The following is a 26,128-nucleotide window of genomic DNA, read 5'->3' as shown; positions in this document are numbered from 1 at the left end:
GAAATGTTATGGAGCACTAAAAATTGATTAATGAAAATCATTAACTACATAAATAAAAAAGGAAAATGATTGTTAAAAAGGTGTGAATGCAAAGGACATTTTAAGTGATAAAAAAAAAATCTACAGACGCATTTCCATATTAGGTGTTTTCTAGAACTCTTTATTAATTCCAGGATGCTTTTAAGTTTTAGAGGTGCCACTATCAGAGATGTCAGTGCCATTAGCCATCAAGTCAGTATTGTTTCATTTCATTTGAATGCAAACTATCTTGTCTATTTTTGCTAACCACAATAGTATTTGGCATTGTTCCAGTAACTTTCCAGTATGCAGCATTTCTTAATCAGGAAGAAGTTTGTTCAGAAAGAAGTTAGATAGCATGGCTAAAATTTGAATTATAAAAATTTTTGAATAAGTATTTCCATTGAAAAAATATGCAGTTTAAAGTGTCAGCATAATATCAAAGGAGATTTTAAGTTTCATCTTGCTCTTTCCTGTTGTGACATTATGTTGGTCTCGAAAGTGTCACTGACCAGCACTACAAATAGTATGAATGACATAAATGATGCTTCTTATACAAAGCAAAGATATCTACCTAAAACATAGCCAGATTTGGAAAGACACACATATGGTTAAATTAATAAAGGCATTCCAAAGAGGTGTAATGCTAGTCCTTTATTCAGAAAGTGGTAAGGTAGAAATAACCTTTAATGCAATTACTTTAGTCACAACATCACTCATTGCAATCAATGAAAAGATAAAGAAACTGGAACAATTTCTTTCTTAAATAGTCCATTTTCCAATATTCTCTTCAGTGTTGCTTTCTTCTGAAAGAACAGCCTGCCAAAAAGAAAACAGTATAATGTCAGAGTACAGTCTGTGTGTTCCAGTGTCATTCACGCTAATGCTTCACTAAATTTATTATCTGAGGTGTGCCCAAAACCAAGTGGCATTAAGAGGTCAATTTGTATCCGGTCTCATAAATGATTTTACTTGGCAGCAATTAATGATGTTACAGATCATAGTTAATCTGTAATCCTTATGGATTGTCGACCCATGTGGTGCAACCTGCCAGATTTTCTGCCAAAGTTTAACCATAATAGTGTGGAGTACCCTAAAAAAATTATTCCATAAATCAAAATGCAAAGTTGCTGTACAATATACAGTTGATTAGTGACTTTTTAAAACATACACAATATTTCAAAGTTAAGGACAGCAGCTCTATCCGAGAGCTGTATATATTGTGAGGTGTTAACCAGCAAGCACAGCCTGACAGTGGGTGCCAGCAGATGGATGGGACAGTCAATTCTTAAATCATTTTGGCAAGTTACTGAACCTACAATGTTTAAACATATTTTAAGACATCACTTCACAGTGTCTCAAAATATCATAAACGATCTGAGTGTGTGATGCATGATCTTACAAATTAACACTATACGTGCAAGGTTTTGAGGCAGTGCAGGTAAATACAATATTGCATTTTTTGTGCCACTCCTGCCATGCTTGTAGAATTATCCAAAAGCTAAGCTCCTCAAGTTTACATGTTTACATTATGCAGCTATGGTAGTTTTTTTATGGTCAGTGTTCCCTGATCGGCCCTTTAGTGGAAGCCTACATTAGCACACGCAACACATAGGCCAGTATGTAAACAGTTACATTCTCAACACACCCAGATGTCTACGCAAACGCATTACCAAACTGCAAATATATTACTTGACATATGAAGTGCATAAAGTTGAAATACTCACCCTCTGTCAGCCTGGCTTTCCCTCCTGTGGGCTGGCAGAGCACTGTCGAGCACCCAACACACAACACCACTGTCTGGGCATGGCTGAAGACTGTTGTGATTTTATAACAACCTGCAGATTTGTTAGAGAGGGAGGACATAAGGAGTCATTTCCACACATGACGTCAAACACAATGCGTGGAACTGAGGTTTTTAGGTGTGCGTCATACCTGGGCACTTAACATCCATGAAGTATGAATTTGGACTCTGCACAAGCCTCTTCTTCTTGTGTCGTCTTCTCTCCAAATCAAAGGAGGGGTTCAGCAGATCTATGGCCAGCTGTTACACAAAGGACACAAAAAAAATTAAGGTCATCGCCCTCCTACTTCAAGCCTTAAGCACCCATATCCATCTAACGCCATCGCTCTACCTATTAGAAGACACATCAACTACTAATACAACAACAGAAAACAATAGAATACTCTTGGATATCGCTAGCCATAGGCAAAAAAAAAATCAGCATCATGAATTAGAAAACAAAAAATAACACTAACCACTGGGAAATGGTTAAAAAGCAGACCAACACTTATTCAGACACAGTTTGCACACAACTAATTCAAAACAACAGTAAATCACATAATAACCATCAAACAAAATATAAACAATAAAAAATTTATCTGGTAAATTAGTTCATGTTTGTTAAGCTATTTTTAGGTATACATGGATATGCATATCTCTTTATATGCATATATACTAAATTACAATGATTGTTGTAAAGAAATAATATTACAAAATATATTATTAGTCCTCTTAAGAGAGGGAGTGGTGAAAAAATAAAAATAAAAAAAGAATACAAAAGAAATAGAAGCCCAGTTAAACCATTAGGCTTATATTTTACATCAATAATCATTAGAATATGCGTAATATTAATATATATTAATAAACAGAAAAATCAACACAATTAAAAACGGCACCATATGTGAAAAACTCCTTGTTCACAAACACACCCCAGGATTAGCACGCGCCACCAAGGGTTAAATGAAAGGGAAAGAGACCAAAACAAAGTGAGACAAAGTGTATTTTAAAATAAATATTAATAATGACAATGATCAAAGTAAACCTGATAATATAAATACAGACATGTTCAGATCCTATAGGCCTCCCTGTTCTAATAAATCATTACTTTTCCCATGTTTACATTAGATCTAGCAGTGTATTGAGTGGCCCAAATCAATAAGAACAGAACACTTTTTATAATAACAAAATACACGGTCAGAAACGTCCATTAAATCAGCAAAAGCGTGAATATCAACCATCAAACATGTGCAAAGTAACGTTTGGCCAACACAACAAAACACAGCACAGCTCCTCCAAACACGCCATGTGCAGCCAGCAGGACAAACTCCATATCATTACATCGACTTAACATTTAATCTAATACATCCATTTAACGTTAACAAACAAGACAGTTGTCAACACTTAATATTAATCTTTTCTGCAGATGAAAAGCTTCCACACTTACAGGCATTTTCACAACCGGGGGATTTTCTCCTGCGTAGAGTGTCGGTCTGCTCTCCTCGGTACCTGAAACACACTGAGCTAGCTCCGGGTTGCCACGCGCGCTTCATAAACTCCCCATCACATTGAAGTGAATGGGCAGACATGCCCAGGCATGCCGTGAAATTGTCTTATACTGTCTCTCTCCAACAAGCTGTGTTTTACAGCATGATTTCATTGTGTTTCATCATGTGTGACTCAGAAAATCACGTGTCTTGAGGTTTTTTTGAGGTTTATGTTACCCCTTTTTAATGTTACATACCAGTCTGTGTTAGCTGGATAACAGAGAAAGTCCCCCAAAACCCCCATCCACTCACACACTGAACACCCTGTTTGTATTTATTAAAATTCTTGTAGGAATATATTTTGAGTAGTTTATTTTGGCACAGAACTAAACGTCATAATAATACAAATAAATAAAGAAACAGATGTGATGATGATGATTATAATATATGTATAGATACAGCATTTTGTTATACATAGAATGCATCTCAGAATGCTTTACAACTTATGATAACAAAAACACTAATCAACACAAAAACAACAACACAAGAAAAAGAAAGTACATAAAGAAAACCTTTTATTCAAAACAAAATAACAGAAATATGAAAATACTATTCTCAGAACAAATCCCACTACTAAAAGATAAGCAGTTAGTCTTGAGCTGGATCTTTTAGTAGAGTATTTATATATATATATATATATATATATATATATATATATATATATATATATATATATATATATATATCATCTTTATAGCATCTGTACACTATAATAAATATAATATACACTATAATATATACAATAGACACTATATTATATATATATATATATATATATATATATATATATATATATATATATATATATATATATATATAATATAGTGTCTATTGTATATATTATAGTGTATATTATATTTATTATAGTGTACAGATGCTTCAAAGTAGCTCTACAGAAATCTGATAATGTGACAACAAATGTTAGTAGGATATTATGCACAAAACAAAACAACATCCAGGTAAAACACAATTAAGTCAAAAACATAAACTTATAAATAATAATAAAAAAAACACAAATGTTGAACTGAACTGCCAGTTTGGTGCATTTGAACACAGTTAATGACAACACAAACATCATTCGAGAAATTCTGTATTTAAATGTATTTTGTTTTTAAAAAGTGACAGTGATTACAAGCCTGACTAACGTGAGGGGAATTTTATATCTGGCAACCATCATCGACAGCCTTCACTTCCTGAAACTACGCAGTAGAAGCTGTGCACGAGGAGCAGTGAATGTAATCAGTGCTGCGTGTAATCTAAATACACAGATTATGTAGAATACATATACCTTTAACACATAAATACTTAAAAAGTGACTAATTCTAGCTAATGCGCACTTACACAAACGGTTTCTTGTGTTGTCACTGTTCAATATAGACTCCAAGAGCAAAAGTTTTTGGGGGGTTTTATTCCACACAGTTCTTAGCTGTGTTTAATGTTTAGTGGAGACATAACTTTTGGAGGCATTTTTTGTTATTTGTTTAGTTACAATGGTTCCCACAGGTTGCCATGGTATTCCAACTGTTTGACGGTACCCCAGGAGGATGCTGTGGTGTTGCTATGGGATTTCTGTAATACCCCATGAGGATGCTGTGGTGTTGCTATGGGGTTTATATGATGTCACAGGGGGTTGAAGTGGTGTTGATGTCATTGCTACACTACACAACTGAGCATGATACACTATACGACCAGATTTCTGACGACACGCCTCACCTAGGAGAATTAAATGCCAACATGGAGGTGCACAAGCTTGCTGCAGTTGTTGTTTGTGCTGCTATTATATTACAGCACCACATTATTAATGAAAGGGTTGTGGATTGATACCTGGATTTGGCAAGCTGCCACTGCTGGGCCCTTGAGCAAGGCCTTTAGCAGCAGGTGGTTGCCCACCAATCTGGCCATGTGTTTCAAAGCATCAGTGTGTGTGTGTGTGTGGTTGTGTTGCATGGATTGGTTAAAAGTGGAGGCCACATTCCATCTGTGCTTCCAGCACAAGTATGGTTAATATGGTTGTCTTTTCGTGGTTGTTATGGTATTGCAGGCAGTTGCTTTGGTGTTGCTCAGTGGATGCTGGCCGGGTCTTACAGTGTGAATAGAACAGTCTTTGCTCTATTACAGGCAGTTACCATGATGTTGCTAGCTGGTTGTTAGGCAGTTGCTTTGGTGTCACTGATAGTTGCTCAGGAGCTGCTAAGTGGTTGCTCTTGTGTCCCATGTTGATGGTTTAATGTTAGAAGTTTATTTATATTACTGTTACATTTAAAGGGTACCAAATAAGAATAAAAGAAGAAGAATGGTGATGATAAAGCAATATATAAGTATATACATCAGATGACAATATTTATGGGCAATAATGTTCAACCATAATTAATTTTACAAGCCGTTTTAAGTTCTAGAGTCATCAGCAGGTCATATTTCCTGTTTGGACTGGAGCATGTTAGCATGGCATTGTTGCTTGTCAGTGATATATATCACTGGTTCCCAATCCTAGACCTGAGGAACTGTATGCTAATTGAGGGACAATGCAAAAACTGTGCAGAATATGGGTTTCTACTGGGTAAAAACAATTAAAAATACTGTTTAATTTATAGCAGTGCTTCTTCTGTCACACGGATTTATAGTTGTGTTAAGCACAGTGCCTTATTCACCTCATGATGGCCTTCAGGATTAACTGATGGGATGGATCAGGTGTGTGCACGGAGCAGAGTGGCTCCTTAGGACACACTGAGTGGATATCTATGCAGTAGTTTATCTGTCCAGCAGATGGCGTTATAGCTCTAATTAGTAGCATTTGAATGATAAAATTTGAGTGGTACACCCTGTAGCTGGGGTCTCTTGCCCTTTCCTGCACGTGTTTCCCCTGCTCTACACACCTGACTCAGCCAACAAGGTGGTTAATTAGTAACTGAGTTAAATTAGATGTGCTGGACGAGACAAAGTACAGAAATGTGCAAAGTGTAGGGTGTGGTAGGATTAGAATCAGGCCCTATAGCCCCATGCTCCACGTGGACACATGCTCAAATTACAGCAGAATCAGAATTGTCCCAGTTGGACAACATAATCCTACCTGTATTATTTTGTTAGGTAAATTTAGCATAACATAATATTCAGATCTTTTGGCAATTATATGAAGTGGGTTAAATTATTAATTAGTCACATCACAATGCAAATGTGATGGTCTGTCATACTATCCAGCCAAACGTGGTCCTGTAGTTAGAAACTGATCAATGATGAACAAAATGGACATCTGTGCTCTGACTTTCTTACTCACATACACACACATGCATACACATACATGCACAAACAGCAGCACAGTTGACAATCTTATGCTTAGTACAAGATTAACTATAGTACTGGACAGAAATCAGAAATTCCTGAACAAAATATAGGAACACTGTTAAACCCTACCGCACTAGTAAAAAGTAAAATAGTTACAATTATTTTTTTTCAGTATGAAACTTCTTCTACTTGCCTTAATTAGTGTATTTAACATATAATATGAAAATGGTTCATCACATCCCGCAAAAACTAAAACAAATTGCAATGTTATGTTTCAATGTTATGTAAAACTATTGTTTTATATGCTGGTAATAATGTAGGGAATTATCCTAATTGAACCATTACCTGTTAGAGGTAAGGAACACCTTCACAGTAAATATTGAAAATTCGCAATGAAGATACTAATGAAATATTCACACTGCTTGTTAGGATTTTTTTTAGTATTCTCCTTTTATATTATATTTGTAAAATTAAGTATGCTATCATTAAGAATGCTTTAGTGATTTTTTTTGGGCCTAAATTGTTCACATTTAAAAAGTGACTTAAGGTTTCTCTACTTTCGTGGAAAACTTTTTGCAGAGATTGTTAAATAAAGCACTAAGGCTACATTCACATTACCAGGCTAAGGTGATTCAAATCAGATTTTTTGCTCAGTCTGGCTTAGATCTGATTTTTTTCATGGCTGTGTGAACGTGCCAAATCAGATTTTTTTCAAATATGATTGAAATCACTTTCTTATATGTGGTCCTAAATCGGATACGTATCCGATCCATGGAGATGTGACATGAATGTAAATGGTCAAAACAGAATTCATGCGTCTTTTTGCTTTTACGCATGCGCTACGTACTTCTCTCTCGTACAAACACACCTCTTGGTGCAGCTGTGCAGCTACAGCTACAAAAAAAGCAAAAGCAAGCTGCCTGGTCTTTTTTTTGCCTCCTCAACCTGAGCATGTACTTTAGACCAGCTGTTTTCACTTCACTTGAGCAAAAGATGCATTTATTTCACCTTTGTAAATCTACAAATCGCAAATCACTCAAATATGATGTTTTTTGTTGTTGATGAAGAAGGCGACGTTTATACAGGTAGCCTATTAATGTGCTCATGTGAGACGTTTCAGGGACAGATTTGTTCACATTACACACAGATACAGGTCACTTACATTTGTGAATGTGAACAATCGAAGTAGCCAAATCTGATCTGAGTAAAAAAACAAATTTGAGCAATGTGGCTTGTAATGTGAACATAGCCATAGATTTTATTTTTTACACATTTCTGATTAATCAGCCATCAATTTGCATGTTTTTCTCCTTTGCTTACCATCAGTTTGTAGTTGTTGCCCCAAGTGTACCTTCCTCATTTGAACTTACTCTCCTTTTATATCATATTTGTAAAATGAAATATGCTAACATTAGGTGAGTATGATTTTTTGTGTTTTTCTTTTGTTGGCCTAAGTGGTTCACACTTAAGAGATTAAAGTGATTTAAGGTTTCTTAACTATCGTGAAAAACCTTTTGCAGAGATTGTAATATATATATCACTAAAACACTTTTTTCAGGTCTGATCAGAACCCTTATCATAATGTAGTCTTTTCTGAGATCCCACTATAGCCTGCTATAGTCAGAGGTGAGAGAGTTACTAGTATTTTCACACCACTACTGAGCACGTGTCTGAGTTTGGAACTAGGAGTTTTCACTTTAAGGTTGCTGTTTGTTATCTGACTGTAAAGTGTGTCTGGAGACTTTTGGACAGTTTGAGATCCTACAGCACAGAAACTACAGAGACCAGACAGACTCAGGGCGACGGCGAGGCGTTGCTTGCCGGTGACGTCACGGCCCGGAGGCAGCCTCGGCCCCGCGCGACGGTGTGTGTGAATGTGTGTCAGTGGGGGAACAACGGAGACGGGCAGAGAGCGAGCGAGCGAACGCGCGGAGGAGGACCGGCGGGGTAAATGGCTAAAACCTACGACTACCTGTTCAAGCTGCTGCTGATAGGAGACAGCGGCGTGGGGAAGACATGCCTCCTGTTCAGGTTCAGCGAGGACGCGTTTAACACCACCTTCATCTCCACCATCGGTCAGTACCACCGGCTAACCGCACCACACCGTACCCCCCCCCCACCCCCCCCCCCCCCCCCGCCGCCGCACACCGGAGACCGGCTAACCTAACCGAGCTCCGCGGCTCTCCGCAGCCGAACCCCGGCTCTCACATATACAGATAATACCGTACTGCAGATAAGAGGCGCTGAACACGGCGGTTATTCGGGTCCCTTATAGCAGATAGCGGCTTGTTTAGGTTTAGCACGCGCCTGGTTATTTTAATATTAGGAGAATTAACCTATTAGCTTAGCTAAGCTAAACATCTGGATACAGTTGCTGGGTAAGGCTCATCCTTATCTCTAAGACCATTCTGTGCCACATATAATACAAAAATAAGTAATATTTTTAAATTAAGATTATTGATTGGACACATTGGAATTGGAATTTGAAATTGTTCAAATATCTTTAACAAATAAATAAAATAAAAGATACAAAAAAAAACAATAACCCCTCAAAAAATAGCAATGTAAATGTAAAAAAATATGTATATATGTCTTTAATAAATAAATAAAATCTAAAATAAAAAAAAATAATAAACCCACATATTTTTAGCAATATACAGGTCAGCTAAAATGATTAAGGGTGAGTAAAGCTGAAAAAAAAACTTTATTAAAAACTATAAACTATAAACTTTATAAAAAACATAATTAAAATCCATATTGACATCATCTCCAATTATTAAGGGCACGTGAATATGTATATTTAACAACTCCAAAAAACTAAAATCAGCTAAAATTATTAAGGGCGTGTCATGGATTGATATATTGTACAATATGTTGATGATCATTTAATAATTGTGGCCGGCTAAGTAAAACAAGGCCTACAACATGGGAATCAATGTTAATCAAAAGTAACATCCAGTTACACATTACAGTTACATCCAGAATTATCTAATTTTACGTGTGATCAGACACATTGAGAAATAATTTTAAAGATGTCTTTTCATTTTTTCACTTCCTCTAGGAGATTAACACACGTGTGCATTACTACTGCTGATGTTAAAGAACCAGTAATAAAAACTAAAACCTAGTAAGTTAGGAAAGTACCTCAGCTTTTTGCACCACATTATTAAAATTCATTGAGACCTCTGAGACAGATAATGTGTTTCCCCTTTTACAGTTGCCTTTTATGCATAGGCCTACAAATAAATAGGGATGCACCGAATGGGAGTTGTTTGCCTATGCTGATATCTGCTATTTGTCATGTACACATATTCTGACATGAATATTAATAAAATGACTGGGAGACTGGGAATAAATCCACCGGTATAAGCCATACAGATGACTATAAATATGTAGAGGGTTGTAAATGCAGTACAGTTAATGTGATGTGAATGACAATAAAGTCTCCTTGAATCAATCCTTAAAAATGTGTTACTGTAGCAGCCCAGCATTACCTAAAGACAAATTCATAATCAATAAAATATAAATAAATGTGTCAAATGTCACTGTATAAACGCCTGGCTGAAGCCAATAATTTGTAAGCAATCCTAATAATAAATGTGCTGGGGTTTTATATACACATGTGACAGACTATGGCATAAGATGCGTCCTCTTTTTTTTTATTAACTAGTGCCTACAAGTGCAGTGAGCTTGAGCCATTTTAATTTCCAGTTTTTTTAATCTGATAACAGCAGAGTACATGTAAATTGTCACCCTTATATCTGCCTTGGTATAACGTCTTAAACTAACACAGGACTTTTGTGCCACCTGGAATTATCATTTATTGTATTTGTTACACAGAACATGTTTTAAGCAAAAAAAATGCGTCCACATTCAAATGCTGAGCACTGTAGACCAAAATATAAAACTAGTTTAGATGCTTGACCTACTGCACTGTTTTTGTTTCCTATACCCAGCATCTTGCTCTTCTGAATTAATGTGATAAACCTCTGATACAGTAGGTTATTATTCTTTATTCCTGTTTCTTTAGAATCTCAGTACAATGTCATACATTATGTTGCTGGTCAGACATTTTATGCTTGTATGAAAACAATGGGCTACAGGGTTCATGGCCAGTTAAGCTGGGAAAGGCGTTCAGTCCCACCGAATGAGGCCTGGCCATGAACAGAGAGCCACAGTGTTTAGATCCACCTCTGGCTCTCGTGACATTCTGCGAGCTCACGCCTTCTTTCTGCTGACAATTAAGTAGGCAAAGGGCTGATGGGCAGCTACTTCCTTGTGCCAGGAGGTGGTTGACCCTGACTCTGGCCACACTGCAGGCTTCCCTAACTCCTCCAGAGTGTGGGACACATCCACCAGTGCTTCCCATGACTCTGTCAGGGACACTGTCCCTGTGTGTGTAGTGTGTTCATCATGAAAATGTATTTTAGGACTAGTTTATAACATGAGTATTGATTATGTAGGATTATTTAATTTGTGATTAATTGTTAGTGAACTGTGAATTTTCCATCATTTTAAAACATCCCTTCGCAAATACTAACACTTGAACAATCAATAGTGAATTTGCTTTGTTTATTCTAGTCAGTTGTTACCCAGTTAGTCACTGGAGACGAGAAGCAATGCTAACAAGTACGTTTCTCCATTTATCTGTGAGTTCACTCTTTCCGGTTAAAGGAAAGCAAAAGCGACAGCTACCTAACATACCACTTCCTGTGGGTGTCTCGCTGTGCTTTTAACAACCTCAGCTCAGTTCAGCATGCTGCGATTTCAAGTTTTCTGTGGTCTTATCTGTCTCATTTGTATTAAATATGACAGCACTGGATTTTAGATGCTTTCCTTTTGAAGAAATGAAAGTCGTGAAGTGCCCTTTCCTTCTCTGAATGAGTTTTAAAGTAACAGTCACGAGTGGCTTGTTTAGACTGCTATATTAGGTTTGTGGGGCCCCAGACTGTTTGCTTGATCAAGCCTTAAAAATCTGTCTTTGTGATGGAGCTCAAGCCAGATTTAGCAGATGAGTATCAGAAGAGGTTTTAGGGGAAGTGTCAGGCGGTTTTAGGAAGCTGTGGTTTAAAGCAGGGCTAATAAAATGAGGGCTGTGTATTTTTGAGAATTGATACAGTATTTGTTAAACATAATAGTTTGATACATAAGCATATCAATACATTGTTTCTCTTTCACTCACAATACAAAATGTGTGTACTGTATGCTGTACTTCTTTAAACACTCCTCTGTTACTCATACTATTAGTGAATAATGTCTGGTTGTAACTGCAACACTGTTTATGGAAAGCACCTCTATCTCCACACTGAAAATTAGAGCTGTCTGATTCAAAAAGGCCTACATCAGTGAAAGCCAAAATGTCCCCAGATTTTCTGTGAGTAATGTACTGATGCAGTATGTAAACACTGTGACTGTTGAAAAATATATATTTCAACGGACACAGTCCATTCAATCTGGACAAAATAAATGGATTCTTAGCTGCAATAATTGATTAAAATGATTTATGTAGATTTTATGATGCAAATGTATTTACATACAGTCCTATGCAGAAATGGTAGCATCTGTGAATTAAATAAGAATAACATTTAATTATCTGGGCAGTAAGTGCTTATTCACTCACTAAAAAATAATAATAAATACAAATAACATTAATACAAAATGTAGTATTTTTACATCACTCTATTCTAGGCCTGTTACAATAATTACATTATCGACATATTGTACAATATATGGACACTACCTCAATAATATTTGATAATCGTGATATCGTCTATTGTGTTCATTTGAATGTTTATTCACATATATGACTGTGAACAGTATTTCAGCCAGTCATACAATGATCAATGCTTCAAGTACTGCAACTCCATACACACAGTGTGGACTGCAGCAGGTAAAGAAATGAGTATACATTTCCCAATTAAAAATTATTGAATTTTTTGTTGTATTTAAAAGGGTATAAATGCTTTGTTATGCTGTACTATTATCATTAAATCAGTGATGTTTAAATGTTCTTAAAATGAAAATAATATCATTTATCGCAGTAATTTCTGGAATGATATTGTCCACAAAGAATGCTATTGTGACAGGCCTACTCTATTCATTAAAACATGTCTAAAGCTCTCCTTATGAGAGTTAAGTGTTATTTATAGTTAGCATGCTGGATAACACTTGGTTTGGTAAATCATCAGTCTTGATGGTGTTAAATCAGGTGACCTGGTGATGAAATTGAACCCATATATGTAAAATATATGACTCATGTTTCAGCCTAAAAAAGATCTTTTATGTATGTAAGTCTTAAAGGAAATATCACTACTAATTGAGCAAGATCGAAATGACTCTAGTAGTTGAATTTTCAAACACTAGAGAGTTGTCTGCTCCACCTGCCCCTCCCCTGATGCAAAGCTCATGTGGGTTGCCAAATTGACCCAAAGTGGCAAATGATGACAAGTCATACTCTATACGCTGATGATAAAAATTAAAATTCCTGTCACTACTATGTTAATTGTGTCAGTAAATGTCCAAGCTATGGTTAGCATACCCTAGTAAAGTACAGATCTGTTTAGGAGAATGGCTGCAGTGAACTGTTTGCATGCTGTTGTGTTCTGTACTTGACAACCCAGGGTGTGTGATTAGAACTGGGGGAATTACTGGGCAGGTTAAGAGACTAAAACTTACACAGATTACTGTAATATACCAGACAGTTCAAATAAGAAAATCCTGGCTAAAGTGAGCAGCCAGTGCTTGAACTCACATGTTTCCTTAATATCTGATGATACATCCTGATCATGTTATGAATTACTACAGAAAATATAATCCTCTGTTAACGGTACAGAAATAAATACTGTGTTTATTTCTAAGAGATTAAGGGAGATTGCAAATATATGTCTGGTGCAGTTTCATATTTCTAATTGTTTGTTATTCTTGTCTTAGGAATTGACTTCAAAATCAGGACTGTAGAGTTGAATGGGAAGAAAATTAAACTACAGATATGGTAAGTGTTGTCACTTTCAGAAATGTGGTCTTGTTGTCTAATTTTACAAATAACTGTTATTCACATCATAACACACGCCATTCAGCATTATGTCAAAAGACCATAGGTACTTGTAACTGAGGTTTCAGTGTCTTCAGCTTAATTGTTCTGTCTGTGTTTGCAATACACCTGGAATTTAATAAAATATTCTAAAATAAATAATAGGATAAAATAAAGGAGTAACAAATATTAATTTAAGTAGTGCCACAGAAGAACTACTTTTGGGTCCAGAGCTGTTTTTGTAAATGTGTGTAGATGTATGAAGAAACTTTTTAAAGTTTTATCAAAACCAGACCAAAAGTGGTTCTTTCATGGCATTACTTGAACAACTATTTTTAGCACTTTTATGTTCAGGATTGTATGGACTTTGAGGAGAGAGCATTGCTTTTTAGCTGTCAGTTAGTGATATTTTGCACTGCATGGCAGGTTGAGAAAGAAGTCAGTAGTTTCCTGAAATATTTCTGGTCTTTACTATGAGTGCAGCTTTCCTGTAGTTTAGGTAGATTATAGAGTGAGAGAAAAATGACGTCAGGAGCCAGGCTGGTCTTTCCTGTTGAGGGGTCAGTGCTTATGTGCCCAGCCCAGTCGTTACGTGACTAATGTGAAGGAACGGACATGCACACAATGTTGCAGTGAAACGTGTCTACATACTGTGTCGACAGGAAATGTTGATTGAAAATGGTTGGGCTGAGAAGGGTGGGCCTGTAAAGCTCTGTAGAGAATGCAGGACATGGTGGGCTACAAACTGAGGAAGTGGCCTTTCTGTCTTGTGTAATGACGTAAGATATACACTCTCTGTCCTGATTACAGGGACACGGCAGGCCAAGAGAGATTTAGGACCATCACCACAGCATACTACAGAGGAGCAATGGTGAGTCGTCTTTTTCATCGTACTGCTCTGATTTACAAATTCACAATTCAAGGTGTAAAATGTTTCTTTCTTTCTTTCTTTCTCTCTCTCTCTCTCTCTCTTTTGTCTCTGTTTTTTTCTGGCAGGGAATTATGTTAGTGTATGATATAACTAGTGAAAAATCCTTTGAAAACATCAAGAACTGGATTCGCAACATTGAAGAGGTGAGTTTGCAGAGTAAACAGTAGAAGCACAATAATTTTCTGTTATACACACACTGACATGCCACATGGAAGCTAAAGAATGCTGGACTGTCCTGTGGGTTATGTGTATGTGAAGTCGCCTGCATTGAATGTGGATGTGATTTGTACCAGAGCCAATTTCTGTTCACACAAAGCATTCTAGCCAGATGCTGCAGGTTATGATCATTACTACACATTTCACTGTCCACAGTGGGGGGCAATGCCTTCTGTTATGTTTTACTGATACACACATAATACTGTGGGTTGTGAAATTTTAAATGTCCACACAGATTTAGAAATAGAATGTCCTTTCCATCTAGCACCCACTTTCAGATTTTTTTTTTCGAACACCAGAAATTCATATCTTCTTGTCATGAGCATGCAGGTCAGTGTTTAACCTCTTCCCCAAGATAACGCCTTACAATTTATACAGGTGTTGGCTCACCCAACCTGTTCCCCCAGGTAACACTTAATTATCAATTTGCACAGTGCTATCGCATGCCATTTGGATGTCAGTGTATGTATTATTTCTGAAAATAATTCTGAAATAATAATGTATTATTAATAAATGTATATTATTAAATAATACCATTAAATTCTATTTTATAGAAATTACTGTTGCAAAGGAAAAGTATAATATATAAAGTGCATAAATGCATATATCCCCAGTTCCCACCCACAAGTTGTAGGCGTCTCGTTTCTGTTTTAAATATGTTTCAATTTGGTTTTGATGTATAAAAATAGTATATAATTTTGGTTGGGACACAAAATAAAATCAGATACAGGTTAACAACCCCTGAAATATGCTGATTTAATAATATACAGATATACTCAGATATACTGTGTGATGCACAGTTAGATAGCTAAAGATATTTTAGAATGGCATTTCAGAATGGTTGTCTTTTAGACTAGGACTTTCCTAGGATCTTTTCACTTCCTCAGATTTGGCTTTATCACGCGGCACTTCTGAGATCCCCTTTTTAATGTTTTAATGCTTTGTTAGCTAGGGCTAGCCGAATTTTGTCACTTTTGGTGGTGGCAAGACTATTACATAACAGTTTTGGGTGTTTAGAATTGGCCCATTTTTCTGCCCTATTCTCCTTATTCTGGATTTCCTTTTTGAGCGAAGAGACAATAATGTTTGAGGTTCTCAAACTCTCATTATTTAACCATTATACCTAGTTAAATGCAGTGTTCTATTCTGTCTCAATTTGTTGTTAATACCATTTAGTGTGTCAATAGGACTGAATCTGTTATGGTTACAAGCTTTTGCACATAGATAAACCCAAAATGTCAAAGAGCAGAAATATTGAAATATAGTATGATTATGACAGTGTGATGAACTCTTATTATGTGTTTTTGTGAATAATTTGCTGCATGTTTATTGCTCTCCCCAGCATGCGTCATCAGATGTTGAGAGGATGATCCTTGGAAACAAGTGTGACATGAATGACAAGAGGCAGGTGTCTAAGGAGAGAGGAGAAAAGGTACAGACGTTTCCTGATTGCTGATTTCTTGTCATTCTTGCTGTCAAACTGTCATAACTAGAAAATAAATTGCTATGTGACATTTGTGACTGTACTAAATTGGTTTCACAATTTTTTTTTTATTTCCTCCTTTATGTGTCGATTGCTGTTACAAATAGATTTAAAAAATTTGCCATTCTTTATACAATGTTGTTTTTTTCCTACATTGCTGAATATTGTATCACTTGTGTTTTCTTTTAGCTGGCAATAGATTATGGGATCAAGTTTTTGGAAACCAGTGCGAAAACCAGTGTCAATGTAGAAGAGGCCTTTTTAACTCTGGCAAGAGACATAATGTCTAGACTCAACAGAAAAATGGTGAGCCATGTTGTAAAATGTACAGCTAACTGTTTTTTTATGGAGTTGCAGCAGTCAGAATAAATACTTCATAATGCACTGACATGTCAAAAGTCTGGCCTGGAGCGCTCACATCTGTGAAAATTGTAAGGTGTTACCTTGGCAGTGAGGTTGAACACTGGCCAGCATAAATGATAATTTTCAATCTCATAGTATAGTCAAAGCATCATGTGTGTACCAGAAATACACAGAAGAAGACATTACCACCCACAGTGGACAGCACAGTGGGTGCTAATGATCATGACCAGCTGTGTCTGGCAAGTATTGTCCATCTGAACAGAAATGTGATTCAAGCAGTCAAGTCACATCCACATTTAACCCAAAATGCCACATACGCATATCCACCAGGTCAGTGCATCTTTCTTTAGCTTCCATGGGACTTGGCAAAGTCATGGGACATAATACTAGTCCTGTGCCTACTTCATTTCATTTGCCATGTTAGAGTGTACTGTACTAAAATGACCTCTATGCCTGCTATTTCTTCTAACTCATCTTTTCTCACTTCTCTTTTCCTTTTCTAGAATGATGGCAGTAATTCCGATGGTGGTGCGCCAGTGAAAATCACAGAGAAGCGTTCTAAGAAGCACAGCTTCTTCAAGTGTGCACTGCTATAATGGCGGGATGCATGTGTGGACTCTAGCTGCATCTCTTTAGCTGCAGAACTGCTCAGCTAATGTGAGAGCTCATGTGAGCGTCTTCAGAGAGCTGTGCACTCAGGCTTCTATGGCACAGGAAGGCTCCTGTTCTTTTGGTCCGAAGGGCAAGTTGGAAAAACAGGATGCCTAGGTTGGAAATGTTCCACTGGTTTGTGAAATGGGTTCCTTTGGAGCATTTCTCTGTTAGAGAAAGAGATAATCAGGATTTTGTGTTTGGGGTCGACTGCTTTTTGTCAGTTGATTCCTTAACGTAGGTCAGCATTGAAGTTAGTTATACTTTGGCTAGAGCACACCCACCAACAATGGACAGAAATGACTGACCAACTGGTGTTTGATTGTTGTGAGAATGTAAAATGTTGTCTCCACTGTTCTCCCTGGATCCTTTGGGTTCTGGACAGACAGAAACTGCAAACATGAGAATGTATGTTCATACTTCGTAAATATTATCAACTATAAAGGGACATAACATATTTCTGAACTGTATTAAGTAGGAGTGTACAAGTATATGTGAAAATGATTGTGTTATTGCGTGTTTTGTGTTATCTATCATTCTAACTGTGCGTTTCTCTGTTGCACTGCCATAAAAAAAAGGAAACTGTGTAAGAATAAGGATAGAAGATTATACAGTATGTAACATATTCAGTATGTTAGTTCAGTTAGATATTATTAAGGGGTTGAGAGCACCTTAAACATGATAGGCGGGGCTTGGTTGACTAAGATTTCTCTCTTTGAAGATGTCTCTGGGTAATTCCCGGACACATACCCATGTATAGCACTGACAGACAGACAGAGAGAGACAGAGAGATCCTGCACTCCGCACTCCCCTCAGTGAGGAGACTCAAATATAGAACATGACAGCTGTAGAGCATGATGGGTAAAAGTACACTCACTCTTCGGTCAGCTTATGTGCCTGCCTGTAATGGGGCAGTCGGTCAGTGAAGACAAACAGTACATAATATATCAGATATTTTAGGCTGAGTAATTCTCTAAAAGCTTGTCCACAGATAATGGGCCTTTTGAGTATAGTTGGTGAAGGTCTGCCTGTTGTGGCGAGGAAGCAGTGGGGTGCATTTGAAATGTCTCTATTTGAATGAATGTATTGGAAAGCCACTAATGCATGCTTGTATGGTTGCATCTCTGTACTTTTTTGTCAATATTGTTGCAATGTGTGGTGAGAGAACATCACCTGTGCTTGTTGTTGTTTGATGAAAGCTTATAGTTAATTCTGTTTACAAATCACATAACCTATGATGTAGGCCTGTCACGATAATTCCATATGAATTATTGTTCAATATTGTGGAAATGGCCTAGTTAGTGATATTAGTTTTTATGTTATTGGCAGGGATTTTTTTAATTTTTATTTAGGACATTTAAAAAATAGTCAAATTACAGTTTATAAAGATTATAAATAATTAAAAGTTTATTTGTTTTTTAAATGAGTTTAATTAGTTAAAATGCTATTATATCGTCATAGAGTGTCATTGTCTCTTTGGCATAAAATTATCTTAAATGAGACGGTAATAATATTGTTTATCAAAACTATTTCTGGAACAATATAATTTCTGTGTGAACTAAATAGTTACCGTGACAGGTCTACTAAGATGTGTGGTGTGTCACTAGCAGATTTTAAAGAGAAAAATGCAGTTGCCAAAAGTCGTGCCATAGGTTGCAGGTGTTTTTGTCGTGTCCATGTTTTAAGAGTGAATTCGTGTCTATACGTTCTTAAGCCAGTTCCATGGCACAAGTAGTAGCATTCATGCATTCATTCATTCATTTCACTGGTGCCAGTGGTATTAGAACAGCTGTCAGTCACTGGTGAGTCTGGATTGCTCAACTGTTTTAGTTGCAGTTGGTTGCACTTCTGATTTAGAGGAGGAAACAAGTTAAACGGCATTAGTCAGCAATAAAAAGGACCCCGTTTCCTCCTGACACTTCTCCAGCTCAGGCCTTGCAATTGTTGTCTGTATGAGTGTTTTGCTGTCTGGATCTGCAAGGTCAGTTTGACCGACACTGCACTGCTGCCCAGGAAATACAGACAAATGTAGCATATTTTTCCAACACTGATATTCAGAAAAGACAGTTGCTATGCACATTTAGTTGTGGCTGCACAATATTGGGAATTTATTCATTTTTTGTGCAATACACAGGGTAGTCAAAAGTCACAGGACACTTTTTTTGCAGAAACGAAATATGTAGGCTTTCAAGATGGTGTCCATGTTCCAGACATTCAATTATGTAATTTCCCTTTCTTTTCCTTTTCTTATTTGTTTCTGAAATAAAAGGTGACTTTCACCCTGTATATTCTGATATTAAATGATAGAAGAATCAACCAGAGATCCATTGTCACAAAATTAATTATATTAATATTTAAATATTTAAATAAAAGAAAATAGAGCAGACATAAGCTGCCTCTGGTAGATACATCAACAATGTAGCACAAAGTCCTACAATGTGACTTATTGCACATGTCCGCATTTGGATAACGAAGCTGAAACAATATATTGTGCAGCTCCACACTTAATTCACACATATCTTTGCCATCATTGCCCTGATTTTACTGATTGGAATGCTGATATTTATCAGTTTTGTGATGTGTTGCTCTTATTATACTGCCATCGCCATCAGTTCAGCAAGGAAGTGCTTTCTTACACGATCTGCCCATCTGGTAGGCTAGTGATTGCTTCCAAAAGAGAGAAATGTAACCTAGTGTGATTTTTATTAACTGTGAACTTTTTTGTACCACATATAACCAAAGTAAAGGTTGCATAATGCTGTGGTGTGTTTGCTCATTGTCTGATAATGTAACAAGGCAAAAACCACTTTCCTGCAGTTCACCATCGTACACAATAGGGGGCAGCACAGTTCTATCTACGCTCTGCACTGTGATCATTGAAACTGTGTAGGTAGATACGTTTCATAAATGTGCAGTTATTGTAGTAACATAAATGTTAATAATAATGTTTAATGTTAATGTTTAAAGCAAAGATAATGTTATTGTTATGTTAACGATTAGTGTATTCTGAAAAGATTCTTAACTGTGACCCAAAGCCATGTCATGTAATAACCCCATGCATATATGAAACACGGCCAAAAAATTAAGCCACCATGGGTTTTGTTGACAAAAGAGAACATTTTTACTAAAATGTCTTTCCATCTCCAGTGTCTTAGGTTTAATGTGTGTTAATAATGGAACAATTATATTTGCCCAGTAATTCAGAGTTAAAGAACAAATGGTTGGATGGAACACCAGCAGCGAAGTACAATTGAGATAGGTAGGTGTGTATGTTTAAACTTCAGTTTACACTAGATTTTTACTTTCTGGACCTGAACTACCCACCTCTGTGTGTAAGTAACTTGGTTTACATAGGATCTCAGGTCTATTTTGCGATTTACAGAGTCATGTCGGGTGTTCTGTCGAATTCTCCTACCCATCAATACATGCTTCCCAAAGGTACTGCGCATACGCTGACCTACACAATTTAATTATTTCTCGTGTTTTATTTATAATTAATATGGTTTAGGGTGGGTTATGTGCATTAAACAACCTGGACGCACTGTCATTGCACAAAAGTGTAAATGGAAACTAAAAATTACAATTATTATCATAAATAAATACAAAAGCAGTTTGTAATGAGCTATATTTACTATAACTTTGCCATGAATTATGCAATCCAAATCTAATAACGTACGTCTACTGTAATTTCACTGGGTACATGCCTTAAAATATTGCTTCTTTTGTATTTTTACAGTTAAATATACATTAGGGCAGCAAGGTTCGACAAGGCAGGACAATTCGACAGAACAGGTCTAGTAACTAGCTAGCTAATCGAACTATCATTGATCCTGTGGTGTTGTGCTGCTGGTTGCATTATCAGTCACTCTCTACAGTGTTAGTTCAGTAAGTCTAAAAGTGACCAGTTTAATCTAAGTAGTTGTTAGCCAGCCAGTCAACGTTTGTGTAAAAAAAATACTTTTTTTAAATCTTCACCAGTGCATGCTGACATTCTCGCAGGAGTTAAACTGGGGTTGAACTGGGCTGTAGTAGCTTCAGTTTGTATCAGCAAAAAAATACAAAGCTGAGCTGTGGTACTGTCATTTGATGGAACTGTAAATCGTTTGCTAACAAAATACATGAACTGCACGTTTATTGTTGAAATAGTACACTTTCTGGACAAACTGGGTATCCAGTGAAACAATCCGCTTTTTGCACCATTTCTACAGAACAGAAGGGAATGGACCCATGACATCCATGCTAAATATATATAGTCATTGGTAATATAAAGTATTTGTTTGCAGCGTATATAAGTAAAGCAAAAACTATACAACAGACATATTTCCTTAGTTATGTCTTTAATGCAGTGTTTCTCAATCCTGATCCTTAAGGCATTCTGCTCCTTGCCCTACGCATTTTAGTGGTTTAGCTGCTTTAACACATTCCCTACTACCCTACTATTCTTTGTTAGTTATGTGATCAGATAAATCTGCTGTTTTGCGAAGAGAAAGAAAATAAATATTCAGGGGAGGATGCCTCCAGGACTGAGGTTGAAAAACACTGCTTTCGAGACATCAAAAAGATCCCTTACATAGGAAGCAAACATAATGTTGCGAGTCTATCAATGCTATAAGATGCTCTGAAATGATGTTATAAATGTTATGTCTTGGAGAAGATAACTGTATGAATGAAAATTGTGTTACAATGTTCTTTTTATTTGAATGTCTATTTCATTCCTTTCTGTAATTAGCAGTGTGTTTTGTCTGCCACCGTCAGTTCTAATTCATTCTTGGGCTCCTCATCTTCCTGTTCTTTTTCAGATGTTTTATCACCCTTGTCGAAAGAACTGACATCTGTGAGGTCTCTTTCACTGCAGGAACCACGTGGCTTGTCCATGGTTTCCCCCAAGGCTTTACGCTGATTTTTGTTCCAGCTTTTGGATCTTGCTGGCAGAAACATTCTCTCTTCGGGAATCTGAAGGTGACAAGAGTTATCTACATCATCATCTAAGTACATCTTCTCTTCTTCTGCAGTATTCATCAGTTCTTCATTGTTCCTGGTTGGGTCTTTTGATGCGTCTTCAGGACCGCACTCCGTCTTTAGAATTTCATCTGGGCCGTTCTCCTTTCTGTCCTCTTGATTATCCTCAGACTGCTCTTCTTGGCCTTTCTCGGGTGGGCCTCCTGGGGGTCTCTCCTCGGGCCGTCTCTCTTCCAAGTGCATGGATGGTATTTGTAGTGTGTGCTGACCCTCAGACTGATCTGCTTCATCTTGTTGTACATCTGGACCTCTGACCACTGATATTTTAGGCGTCTGACCGAAAAGGCTGGGGTGAACCTTGTACTCATAGCCAGCACTCCATCTTCTAACGATTGAGGACCCATCAGTCCTTTGCTCTTGTGAGTTGGGATCTTTGACCTGCTGCATTTCTTCGTCCCTATCCGCGGGGTCAAACAGTATAGTGCTTCGAGACTTCCGGGTTGAAGAGGGTGAAGTGCTTAGCGTCTCTGATGGATAGTATCTGAATGCCTTTACCTTTTCTAAGGGGAATGAGATGGCAGTTTCAAGCTTAGCTCTTTCATGCGTTACGTCTCTTTTAACTGCAGAGACCTCCTGGTAAGCTTGATTAGCAGGAATGGAGCGAATAGGTGTTTCTGTTTGAGTCTCTCCAGCCTGATCAAGACCTTGCGGCTTTGAATCACAAGGGGAAATTCGGATGTCCACACATGATGGTGGACGGCTCCTGAAAACTGGGACCTCCAGTTCCATATTTGCTCCATACTCCTTGGGACCAAGGGTTGCGATGCTTGGAGCCTTACTCATCCTCCCCTGCTTCATTGGAGCTAGCTGACCTGCTTTGCTGCCCTCTTTGTCTTCAGTAGGGGGGAGGTCATCCAGGTAGTAGCGATACAGGCTGTACCCATCAGCACTGTTAATGCTGCTGGTGCGCAGAAGACAGGGCGGGCCACATACCGAAGAAGCTCCTGACCTCGTCCGGGTCAGTTCAGCATGGTCAATCCCTGCCAGCTTCTCCAAAGCATTCATCATACGAGAGTGGATGTCCTCCAACTGGGCCAACCTAAGGTCCACTGTTTGTAAGGAAGCCTTCATGGTGTTCTCTCTCTCGTTGATCTCCTCCAGACGCATGGACATGTTTTCCACTCTGTCCAGAAACAACAAGGGGATGTCTAGAATTATATTTTTTAAATTTAAAGTTCCAGTCGGTTCAAATGTAGTTAAAGGCAAAGCATACATTGACAGAAAGCCAAAGAAAGTTTGAATTATTTTAAAGTTTTAAATATTCTGCTTATTACCTTTCAGATGTCACTCGTATTCTTTCATCATTTGAGTTCTGCTGCTCATCATCTTTCTCTCTGAAGTACTCTTCCACACACTGCTCCTCAAATTCATAAAGAGCCTTCAGCTCCTCAGCATTCAGAATCAGCTCTGGTGAGAGATTGTAGAAATCAAATCAAATCAAGATCAAATAGCAGGGTTCATTCGGTCATGAAAAACCTGGAAAAGTCATGAAATTTGAGAATAGCAGTTTCCAGGCCTGGATAAGGTTTGAAAAAATAAAAATACCCAAAAAGTTTTAGAATAGTCATGGAAATTTGGTCTACAAATCTTTGTGATAAAGTTTATTGATGGAAAAAAAAACTTTTTGGAGTTAACAAAATACGTCGCCTCAGAGTCAGTTCAGTAATGTAGCCCTGCACAATGGAGCTCTCAGGATATAATTGATGTTTTAAAAATTGTATGGTCATGAAAATGTTCCTTGAAGGCATGGAAAAGTCAAGTTTACAAGTTTACATTTTTCTTTGGATATTTTCCTACAGAGCCTTTTACAACTGCACCTTGTAGTCATTTTCATTATTTTCACAAGTTTTCTCTGGAGCAGTTGGTTTGTTGTGAGAATCTAATCCAACTATCGAGTGTACTACGCAATTTTAAGGAAAGGGGCTTTGCAGGAGTAGTTTGACCTGATATATTAACCAGATAATTACTACAGCTATTAACATCTCTGCTGTTGCTCCATGCTAAATTATACTATATACACAGAACCTTCTTCCTGTATTTATTTTTTCTTTATTTTGGTGCACTTGTGGGAAAGGGGAAAACACTTCAAGTTTACAAGCTCGTTAATTGATTTTAACTAGAGCAAATTAATCATAGGTGTGAAAATACCGTAAGAGTAAACTCACTCAGTCCTTTGTCCTTCTCATCCAGCTCCCCCTCTTTTTTCTTGCCACAGCGACAGCAGATCTTTCTGAAGAGGATGTAGAGGTGGCTGAGGATGATGAGAGGGGGAGGAAGCACTGGTCTGTCATGGAAAGTCATGATCAACTGATAACGCTGGAACTTCCAAACCTGGTTTGAGATGGACTTCACCTCAAAAAAGGTGTTGCTGTTAGGGAAGAAATTAACAGGTTCTATGTTAATTAAAATATATTAAAATACTTCCTCCAGGAGAAGTCCAAGAACTGTTGAAAATATCAAAGTTGCATTGTCCCATAACTTTTGCCATGTCCCACAGAAACTAAAGAATGCTACTACTATACTGCGTGAAATGTGTGTGGAGGTATTAAATGTAGAATGATGTGAATTCTGCCAGATTTGCTTGTATATTCACAAATGGTCCTTCTTATACAAATGATCCTTTTTTCATTTAGAATTGTCTGTGTGAATAGACAAGCAAATCTGGCAGAATTTACATCCTTTCCTCCTTTTTTGGTTGATTCTTACCCAGAGTAAGAAAAAATATATTAATTAGTTTATTTCCTCAGAGACAATTCCTCATCTTACAGTTTTTCTCCATTGGTTTGGCTCATTTCTTGAAACTGAGATGACATTCTCAAAATAACATGGACAAATTCCCAAACTAACTTGCAGTTTCTCATAACAGAATGGCATTTCTCATTGCTTTCATCACATTTCAAATGCTTTGTACATGTCTCAAGCACTTAGTACATCTTTGCAAATGGTTTTGTACAAGTAGCCTACACTTAACACAATCATCCTACATTTAGTACATTTTCCAAAAGAATGCATCTTGTTGATCTATCTTAATTGGTTAGTTCTCAGTGTAATGGTTGTTCTCTTCAAAACATGTCAGCACAATTTCATCATATAAGTCATCATCTGCAGAATAGTCTGCTCAATTCTCAAAATGAATTAAGAAATTGTAATACAATACAGAACACATATTTTGGAACATTTCATAAATTCATTACAATCAGGTGAGTAGGTAACAGGTGAAAGCAGGTTTTGACGAAAATGAGTGTCCCACATTACTGGTGACCAATCCATCAGTTTGTTGTCTATTATTTTGAATGCTGGCATTGCTCTATATACAGTGGATATAAAAAGTCTACACACCCCTGTTCAAATGCCAGGTTTTTGTGTTGTAAAAAAATTAAAGCAAGACAAATAATTTCATAACTTTTTTCACATTTAATGTGACCTATAACCTGTACAATGCAACTGAAAAACAAACATAAATCTTTACAGCGAAAAAATATAAAACAAAAAACTTAAAATCACCTGGTTAAATACATTTAACTAATACTTTGTTGCAACATCTTTTGCATTTATTACAGCACTCAGTCTTTTTGGGTAGGAACCTATCAGCGTGACACATCTTGATGTTGCCCACTCTTCTTTGCATAACTGCTCAAAATCTGACAAAATGTGAGGGCATCTTCTGTGCCCAGCCCTCTTCAGATTACCCCACAGATGTTCAATGGGATTCAGGTCTGGATTCAGGCTGGGCCATTCCAAAGCCTTAATCTTATACCGCTGAAGCCATTCTTTTGTTGATTTAGATGTGTCCTTTGTGTCATTGTTGTGC

General features: G+C 37.1%; 3 protein-coding genes across 3 annotated transcripts in view; 1 reads left to right on the top strand and 2 right to left on the bottom strand.

Moving 5' to 3' along the window:
* Window positions 1-657: 657 nt before the first annotated feature.
* rps27l (ribosomal protein S27 like) lies at window positions 658-3,405 on the bottom strand. Its single transcript, XM_007246480.4, has 4 exons — window positions 3,246-3,405; window positions 1,954-2,062; window positions 1,746-1,856; window positions 658-837 (listed from the first exon to the last, which is right to left on the bottom strand). The coding sequence occupies exons 1-4, from the start codon at window positions 3,249-3,251 to the stop codon at window positions 809-811; spliced, it is 255 nt and encodes an 84-aa protein (XP_007246542.1). The 5' UTR covers window positions 3,252-3,405; the 3' UTR covers window positions 658-808.
* Window positions 3,406-8,261: 4,856 nt separating this feature from the next.
* Window positions 8,262-20,061, top strand: LOC103041748 (ras-related protein Rab-8B). The gene is made up of 7 exons (XM_007246482.4): window positions 8,262-8,699; window positions 13,555-13,615; window positions 14,465-14,525; window positions 14,651-14,728; window positions 16,144-16,233; window positions 16,474-16,590; window positions 17,151-20,061. Exons 1-7 carry the CDS (start codon window positions 8,576-8,578, stop codon window positions 17,241-17,243), a joined length of 624 nt encoding a protein of 207 aa, XP_007246544.1. The 5' UTR covers window positions 8,262-8,575; the 3' UTR covers window positions 17,244-20,061.
* Window positions 20,062-21,413: 1,352 nt separating this feature from the next.
* trpm1b (transient receptor potential cation channel, subfamily M, member 1b) overlaps window positions 21,414-26,128 on the bottom strand; it is a 41,594-nt gene continuing 36,879 nt past the window's right edge. Inside the window, exons 25-27 of the mRNA XM_015605134.3 lie at window positions 24,483-24,685; window positions 23,592-23,724; window positions 21,414-23,440 (exon numbers count right to left, since the gene is read on the bottom strand). Of these exons, the coding sequence (XP_015460620.3) occupies window positions 22,024-23,440; window positions 23,592-23,724; window positions 24,483-24,685 (1,753 nt within the window). The 3' untranslated portion in view covers window positions 21,414-22,023. The remainder of the gene's footprint in view (window positions 23,441-23,591; window positions 23,725-24,482; window positions 24,686-26,128) is intronic.

Source organism: Astyanax mexicanus, chromosome 2 (assembly GCF_023375975.1).
Source record: "Astyanax mexicanus isolate ESR-SI-001 chromosome 2, AstMex3_surface, whole genome shotgun sequence".
NCBI classification, from domain to species: domain Eukaryota; kingdom Metazoa; phylum Chordata; class Actinopteri; order Characiformes; family Acestrorhamphidae; genus Astyanax; species Astyanax mexicanus.
The sequence above is the reverse complement of the archived record's forward strand: the minus strand, read 5'-3'. Positions and strand labels throughout refer to the sequence as shown.